Source organism: Bos taurus, chromosome 2, assembly GCF_002263795.3.
Source record: "Bos taurus isolate L1 Dominette 01449 registration number 42190680 breed Hereford chromosome 2, ARS-UCD2.0, whole genome shotgun sequence".
Classification (NCBI taxonomy): domain Eukaryota; kingdom Metazoa; phylum Chordata; class Mammalia; order Artiodactyla; family Bovidae; genus Bos; species Bos taurus.
Genome location: NC_037329.1, coordinates 125,068,636 through 125,077,240, shown reverse-complemented (window position 1 = coordinate 125,077,240; position 8,605 = coordinate 125,068,636). Strand labels below are relative to the sequence as shown.

Here is an 8,605-nt window from a genome sequence, read left to right as displayed (position 1 = left end):
ATTCCCTGGCAGTCCAATGGTTAGTAGGGACTTCCCAGGTGGGCTCAGTGGTAAAGAATCTGCTTGCCAATGCAGAAGACACAGGAGACACGAGTTCAATTCCTGGGTTGGAAAGATCCCCTAGAGTAGGAAATGGCTACCCCCTCCAGTATTCTTGCCTGGAAAATTCCATGGAGATAGGAGCCTGGTGGGCTACAGCCTGTGTCTCACTGTGCCACACTATTCTTTGAATCCAGAGTAGGCAAGACACGAGCTAAAAGGCTGGAAGAAGATGCAAGGAGCAGTAGGAACTGCAGACACCTTTATTCTCTCCTGGCTGATACAGCAGCCGAAGCAGCAGCCATAATATCACATAACCTAACAGAACCATAAGGTAGCCATAATAGAGCCATACTGTAACATAATGTAGTCTGTCTCCTGGCTGACACAGCAGCCGTAGCAACAGTCATAACTTCACATAACCATAACATAGCCTGCCAGGGCTTTCCAGGTAAAGCTCATATATGCTTAGAGAAAAACAGTAGCCCTTGGCCAAGCGAGTACCTCCTGACGTGCACGCGCAGTGCTAGAAATGAGCTCAGATGTTACATAATCATTGTTTATAAAATTTGGGGCAAGAGAGAGAGGGTCTGACCACGCCATCTTGGCTAATTTGCTCTTTCCCTACAAAAGGGCTTGAGGTAGATGGTGGTGTTTGGACTAGCCTCGAAGCAAGCTGCTGCTTTCTGCTGTTTTAGTCCTTCCTCCAGCTGTTGATTCTGAATCTGGGCCTTCAGGCTTGGTTGTATTCTTCACCTTCTCTAGCAGATCAATGATGACAAATTAAGGCAACGGGTGCACCTTGAACCTGAAGGGCACCTCACCTGTCTGTAGTTCTTCTCTCTTCTTCCTGTAACTGGTGTTCTTTCTTCAGAGAATCAAAGGATAAAGGGTGTTTTTCCACAGTTCTCCATACCTTATCCTCCAACTGGCCTTCTCAAATGAAGAATCTATGCCTTCGGTGTCTTTGTCATGATCTGACTGAAAATCGATAAAGTCTGTTGGGGCATCATAGACATAAGTGTTTGCAATTTGAGACAATTTTCCTCACCCTTGGGGCAGAACAGCTAGTTTTTCCCACTGTTCTTGTGACTTTCAGTAGGTTAATCTGTCAGTCCCTAGATCTACTACCTTTGAGTTTGACTCAAAGTTGACTCTTGCACTTCTCTTCTGCCGTCTTGAAGTCTGGAAAGTGCTTCTTATCCAGAACTGCCTGGAAGACTCACCACAGGACTCTCAGTACCTTCAGAAGTGCCTGTAATCCAGCTGCAGTAAACCATCAAAAGTCCATAGGAGAGTCAGCTGGAGAAGCTGAATTCTTTCCTTGCTTTCAGGTCTAATTAGGCCCAGTTTCAGCCTTGTGACCTGTTTTTAGGTTTGTGGTGTTTACAGCTCTCCAATATGTTTATTTCCAAACTCGACCATCCTTTCTTGATGGGAACAGTGGCCACCGAAGTCCAGAGTGTTTTATTCCATGAACTGGTTTGGATCCGGTTGAATTTGATCCAGTGAAACCAACAGACCCGACCACCAGAGACAGATGAGATTCTGGCCTTTATTAAGTATACACGGTGAAAACCTAGTCCTGGCTGTACTTGGCAACCCTCCTTCTGTTTTGATGCCCACTCCCAGCATGTGTGTACCTTTGACCTACTCTGAGCTGGAGTGAGTGAAGTTGCTCAGTTGTGTCCGACTCCTTGTGATCCCATAGACTGTAGCCTGCCAGGCTCCTCCGGCCATGGAATTTTCCAGGCAAAAGTACTGGAGTGGGTTGCCATTTCCTTCTCCAGGGGATCAGACGCTTTACCGTCTGAGCCACCAGGGAAGCCCACTCTGAGCTCAACTCCTGATCTATTCGAGCGACCTTGTCCTGTCTACAAATGGACAGGCAATAAGATGACTTTAACCCAGAAGCAGCACCTCAGCAAGGGAAATGAAAACATCAGAAGCCAAAGTGACCTAAGGTGTGGCGGCGGCGGTGGTTAGCAGACTGAGTCTCACTGCGGCGGGTTGCACGCCCCCCAGGAGGCGCAGGTGGGCCCCACCCGCCCCCGCGGGGCCGCGCCTGCCGGCCGGAGGAAAGAACCAGATGAGGACCAAAACTCTCCACGCGCAGCTGTTCTCTAGGAGCGGGAGCTGTTCTGAGTGAACCTACGGCCGTTCGGGGATGAGTCTGCGTTGCTTACTTGGCTAGCACGCCGTGCATTAAATGTTTAAAAATTTATTACTGAGTGTTTTGGTGCCCTTTAAATTTTTCGCTCCAAGAGAGGGCTTAAGTCACGTTATTCCAGCTCACTCTTTTCCTGGACTTTATGTCCTTGCCACATAAGCAGTACTCATCGAATTTATCTCCCAATATTTTTGTACTGAAGTAAAACAAACACAGAAGAGTGAACAAATATGAAACGTATTGCTGAGCTCCCTCACGGTTCTGAAGTTTGCTGCGTGCGTACTCAGTCGCTTCAGTCCCGCGGGACTATTTGACCCTATGGACTGTAGCCAGCCACTCCATCCATGGGATTCTCTAGGCAAGAATACTGGAGTGGGTTGCCATGCCCTCCTCCAGGGGACCTTCCCGACCCAGGGATCCAACCAGAGACTTCTTTGTCTCCTGCAGGCAGATTCTGTACCGCTGAGCCACTGGGGAAGTTCTATCTTCAGATACCCAACCAAAATAAGTTTTTGTTTTACGACAATCTCTCCTCTTTTTCTGAAGCTCTCTTCCCCAGGGTCTCTTTGTCCTTTCAGGTCCAAGAGATTTCCTGGACAAAAAGACGTCCAGGTCTTCACAATTGAAAAAAATATTTTCCTGGAAGACGGCCTATGACGGCAATGCCGCCTGAATCTCCCAAAAGACCGCTCCTAAGGAGGCCGCCATCTTCCGTGCAGCGTCTCAGCTTGCGCATGCGCTCCTGCTTGCCGTACGGCGGAAATGACTTTTTTGTCCTCTCGGCACCCTTACGTCGCAGAGTGGCGGTGTCGAGGTTTGCGCGACAAAAGATTTTTGTTAGAAGTGGGAAGAGGCGAGAGAAGTGTTGCACTGCCCAGGGGTTTTCAAGTTTAGGGCTGGGGGTGGTGATTGTTGCTCGAAAGCTCGGAGGTGCTCGGGTGAATACGGTCCCCCACTTTGCTGGAAGACGCTGGAACGCGCTCGGAGGTGTGTTTTTGGTGTAAGTGGGCACGTTTTGATGCTGGCTTTAGGAGGCCCTAAAGCATCATTGGGGCTTCCCTAGTAAACTCAGACGGTAAAGCATCCGCCTGCAATGCAGGAGACCCGGGTTTGATCCCTGTATTGGGAAGATTCCCCTGGAGAAGGAAATGGCAACCCACTTCAGTATCCTTGCCTGGAAAGCCCCATGGACAGAGAAGCCTGGCGGGCTAGGTCCATGGGGTCCCAAAGAGTCGGACACGACTGAACGACTAACACAAAGCGTCAATGGAAAGAACTTCGCGCTTTCGCTTCTATCTCTTTAAAAGGTTTTCAGAGAGGTGGAACGCCTAGATTTTAGTCTGCTCTAGGTTCTGCTACCGACCTATTGTGTGTCCTTAGGCTTCTCCCCAAGCCTCAATATCCTCATCTATAAATTGAAGGACATAAAAGAGTCCTTAAGTCACTTTTCAGTCTTTAATTGCAGGTCCATTATGTCATCTGAGCCACAAAGCCTTGGGGGTTAATATCGTGGCCTCATTTTAGAAGAAAGACATTGAGTCCCAGGGTGCACAGAAAACCACTGAAGGGTTTCAGACCTTGAGACTGGAAGATTATGCTGTAACTCCATGATCAGGCCTCCTTTGTGTATTTCTGGATCACCTGAAACTGGCCTATAGCAGTTACTAAAAAAGATTTGAATGGGTGGATGAATGAATCTGCATGTCCAGGCCAATGTCCCAAGCAGATCTGGTCTCTCTCTGCCTCTCCGATGTATTAACAAGTATAACTCTTCTCCAGGTGTATCCTGTTCTTTACCTGACTGGGGACTCCAAATCTAGTTCTGTCATTTTCAACTTAAACAGATAAACATGGAGGCACCTCCAGTCACCATGATGCCTGTCACCGGGGGCACCATTAACATGATGGAGTACCTGCTGCAGGGTAAGTGAACTAGGGAGCTTGAATTACCTGTTTTCCTGTTTTCTGTTCCAGTTTCCATGGAGATGAGAGGCTGTTATACAAAGGCTACCTGCATAATTTCTGGCACCCTTTTATTCCCCAATTTACTTTTAATTATGGTCACAAATACATAACATTAAGTTTACCATATTAAACATTTTTAAGCATACAGTTCAGTAATATTAGGTATATCACATTGTTTTATAGCTAATCTCTAGAACTTTTTCATCTTGCAGAATTGAAATTCTATTCCTGTTAAACACTAATTCCTCCTTTCCCCTCGACCCAGGCCTTGGCAACAACCTTTCTACTTGATGTTTCTAATTTTGACAACTTTAGATAACCTCATAGGAGTGGAAGCATTCAGTATTTGTCTTTTTATTACTGGCTTATTTCACTTAGTATAATGTCCTCAACATTAATGCTTTAGCATGTGAGAGAATCTCCTTTAAAAAATCTGAATAATGTTCCACTGTATGTACATACCACATTTTCTTTATTCATTTCTCTGTCAGACAGTTGGATTGCTACTACCCAAATGGTTATCATAGATAATGCTCAGTGAACATGGGTGTGCACATACCTCTTCAAGATCTTGCTTTGAATTCTTTAGGAGTGAATGCCCAGAAGTGAGATTAATAGATCATATGGTAATGTTATGATACCATTATTAGTTCCATCTTCTAGATCAGGAAATAGAAGTGAAGTAACTTTCCCAGATGAGAAAACTCAAGACCCAGGGAGGGTTATGATTTTCAGGAGATCATTTAATCTTTAGTGGAAGAATTTAGACTTTAATTCAGATCATCCATTTAGTAACTTACTATGAACAAAATAGGATTGTTAATTTCACTCCTCAAGCTGCCTCTACTTCAGTCTTTCCCATCTCAGTAAGTGCCGCTGTCAGGCATCAGTTGCTTAAGCCATGCATTCAGGAATCAATCTCAGAGAAAAGAAAATAGAGTCTATGGGGTCGCACAGAGTCAGACATGACTGAAGCGACTTAGCAGCAGCAGCAGCAGCATGGCATGCAGGATCTTAGTTCCTGAACCAGGGATGAAACCTGGGTCCCCTGCATTGGGAGCACCAAGTCCTAACCACTGGATGACCAAGGAATTCCTGTGAACAGTCAACTTAGATTTCTAGATCTAGTCATCTAGATTTCCGTTTCTGTCCTTTTGCCATATTTGCTTTATCTTTTTCCTTTTGCCGTTTTTGAAGACGGTTTCAGATCTCATAACATTTTACCCCCAAACACTTTCAATATACATCTCTAAAAAAGCAAGCGTATTGTCCATAATAACCCTGCTGCTGCTACTGCTGCTAAGTCACTTCAGTCTTGTCCAATTCTGTGCAACCCCATAGACGGCAGCCCACCAGGCTCCCCCGTCCTTGGGATTCTCCAGGCAAGAACACTGGAGTGAGTTGCCATTTCCTTCTCCAATGCATGAAAGTGAAAAGCGAAAGTGAAGTCGCTCAGTCGTGTCCGACTAGCATTGACCCCATGGACTGCAGCCTACCAGGCTCCTTTGTCCATGGGATTTGCCAGGCAAGAGTACTGGAGTGGGGTGCCATTGCCTTCTCTGTTGATAACTGCAATACTATCATTATTACCTGAAAAAGTCATAGTATATTTTTAATATCATTTAATATCTAATTCATATTCAAAAGCTTCCTCCATCTTGTGTTTTGATCCAGGGCATAATATCGTCTCATGCATTACATATGAAAACTGTATCTCTTAAGCCTTTTTTAACTTGGACCCGCCTCCCCTCACTCCCACTTTTTTTCATGTGACCCTGTCTGGTTGAAGCGTCCATACCAGTTTTCCTGGAGTGATCTTTTTAAAATGTAAATCCAGTCATATCTTTCCTTGTTGCATGGAGAATACACTGTGGAGCTAATAACTGTCCAGTGGCCTTACAATAAAATACAGCCTTTAGCATGGGCGACACATAAGGCCTGCCTGCTTTGGCCCATCCCGAATACTCATTTCATGATCATCTTCCGTCTTGCTTACCATACTTCAGCCACACTGAGATCCTTTCATTTCTTTGCATTCCCCAAGCTTTTTCCTACCTCTGATCCCCTGGCCTCTATACTTTGTTCCAGCTCTTCATATAGCCATCTCATATTTATCCCTCAGGCCTCAACTCAGTTGTCATTCCCTTAGAAATCTTCTCTGACTACTCCAAGCCCTCAAAGATGTCTCCTCTTCTCCACCCATACCGGTTGCTCTCTATTCCATACCCCGTTTATCTCTTATTTGTTTACTTATTTCCATTTATCTCTTGTTTATTGGTTTACTTATTTATTTTTTTTGTTTCCCCCACTAAACTATAATCTCTGGGCAGGCCAGGCCCCCTACTTCTTAGCATGGTGCCATTCAGTAAGTGTAAGTATATGAACCAGCACTTAACAAAGCTCCTTAAATGTCTGAAGAATGAAAAAACACACGTCTGACACTGTTCTGAATGTAGGACCCACTCCCTACTCCTGTGATCTGTCCTATGATAACTGGGACCCACTCGGTTGCTTTTCCAAAAATTCAATCGTTTGAGTACCACTGTCAATATTTACTGTAGTTACAGTAGTATATTTTTATTTACTTTAACAGATTTAGTCAATAAAGGAATATGTTCCTCTCATTGGAGTATCAGCAGTAGAGAAAGAAAGATGATTAAAAAGTCAATACATTGATATGTTGAAAGATGACTAAAGAGTTGATGTGATAAGCTAAAGAAAAATAAAGCAGAAAAGTGAAAAGAGATTGGAGGGAAATACGCTGTTCTATTGGAGAAGAAAATGGCCACCTACTCTAGTATTCTTGCCTGGAAAATCCCATGGACAGAGGAGCCTGGCAGGCTACAGTCCGTGGGGTTGCAGAGTCGGACACGACTGAGCAACTAACACACATGCTGTTTTATTTATTATTTTTTGTCTTATATAAAATAATATATATATTATTTTATAATAGAATGGAATAAAATAATTATTCTAGGTAGATACTGTTGCCTATTAAATCCCAAAGTCTGCTAGAGGTTAGCATTACTAAACAAGGCCTAACTTCTAGTACCAAATAAGACAGTGCAAAAAATTGAAAAGAGATTAACTTGTTATATAATATCTTGGCAGTGTAACCTCTCTAAAATCTCATATATTGGGCCTATGGTTTTGGCACCCCACTCTAGTACTCTCGCCTGGAAAATCCCATGGACGCAGGGGCCTGGTAGGCTGCAGTCCATGGGGTCGCTGAGAGTTGGACACGACTCAGTGACTTCACTTTCACTTTTCACTTCCATGCATTGGAGAAGGAAATGGCAACCCACTCCAGTGTTCTTGCCTGGAGAATCCCAGGGATGGCGGAACCTGGTGGGCTGCCGTCTATGGGGTCGCACAGAGTCGGACACAACTGAAGTGACTTAGCAGCAGCAGCAGCAGCAGCAGCATGGTTTACAAAACACTACACTAAATTATTTTGGTTTTTTCAGTCTTTTGCTAATTCCATTACCCAAAATGAAAGATGGAACTCAATAGTGCTTTTTTCCTTCTTCAGGAAGCGTTTTAGATCACAGCTTGGAAAGCCTCATCCACCGCCTTCGTGGTTTATGTGACAACATGGAACCCGAGACTTTTGTTGACCACGAGATGGTATTCCTCCTTAAGGGCCAGCAGGCCAGTCCATTTGTTTTAAGGGCCCGACGCTCTCTGGATAGGGCAGGGGCACCCTGGCATCTTCGCTACCTGGGACAGCCAGAGATGGGAGACAAGAACCGCCATGCCCTGGTGCGTAACTGCGTGGACATTGCAACATCTGAGAACCTCACTGACTTCCTCATGGAAATGGGATTTCGCATGGACCACGAGTTTGTTGCCAGGGGACACTTGTTCCGGAAAGGCATCATGAAGATCGTGGTATACAAGATCTTCCGCATCCTGGTGCCAGGGAACACGGACAACACTGAGGCCTTGTCACTGTCCTATCTCGTGGAACTAAGTGTTGTTGCACCAGCTGGGCAGGACATGGTCTCTGATGACATGAGGAACTTTGCGGAGCAGCTGAAACCTCTGGTTCACCTAGAGAAAATAGACCCCAAAAGGCTCATGTGACTAAGACAATCTGTCCACCACTGGGGCTTGTCCTCAGCTGTTACAAGAAAAGATGTTATAATTGCCCCATTTCACCACCGCCAGCCATGCATTCTTCCCTCAGGATGGAAGCCAGTGAGAACTCTGTTGGTTCTTTGCACTGGTTTCCTCATATGGCCAGTTCACTTTTGTGACAGCCTTTCTAACTTAAACGCCAAGAATAGCATGGAGAATCTAGATCATCCTTCTGCAGGAATAGGGGAAACTGGAATAAAGTAGCTTTCGGGAAGAAAACTTTTTGTGTATAAGGTTTGTAAAATAGAGACCAAGTTTGTATTGTGCAGTAATAAAAGCTGTAAGGAGAAA

General features: G+C 45.0%; 1 protein-coding gene across 2 annotated transcripts; it reads left to right on the top strand.

Annotated features, from left to right (window-relative positions):
* Positions 1-3,026: 3,026 nt before the first annotated feature.
* Positions 3,027-8,605, top strand: MED18 (mediator complex subunit 18). 2 transcript variants are annotated; one of them, NM_001076235.2, is made up of 3 exons: positions 3,027-3,196; positions 3,989-4,132; positions 7,707-8,605. In NM_001076235.2, the coding sequence occupies exons 2-3, from the start codon at positions 4,060-4,062 to the stop codon at positions 8,258-8,260; spliced, it is 627 nt and encodes a 208-aa protein (NP_001069703.1). In that variant the 5' UTR covers positions 3,027-3,196; positions 3,989-4,059; the 3' UTR covers positions 8,261-8,605. The 2 variants fall into 2 exon arrangements, with proteins under 2 accessions (NP_001069703.1, XP_005203285.1); XM_005203228.5 differs by having other exon boundaries at positions 3,035-3,209.

Excerpts from the sequence above, each read along its gene's own strand:
- MED18 (NM_001076235.2), top strand. The coding sequence starts at position 4,060 with ATGGAGGCACCTCCAGTCACCATGATGCCTGTCACCGGGGGCACCATT. Across the intron at positions 4,133-7,706 it reads GATGGAGTACCTGCTGCAGG|GAAGCGTTTTAGATCACAGC; the intron begins GTAAGTGAACTA and ends TTCCTTCTTCAG.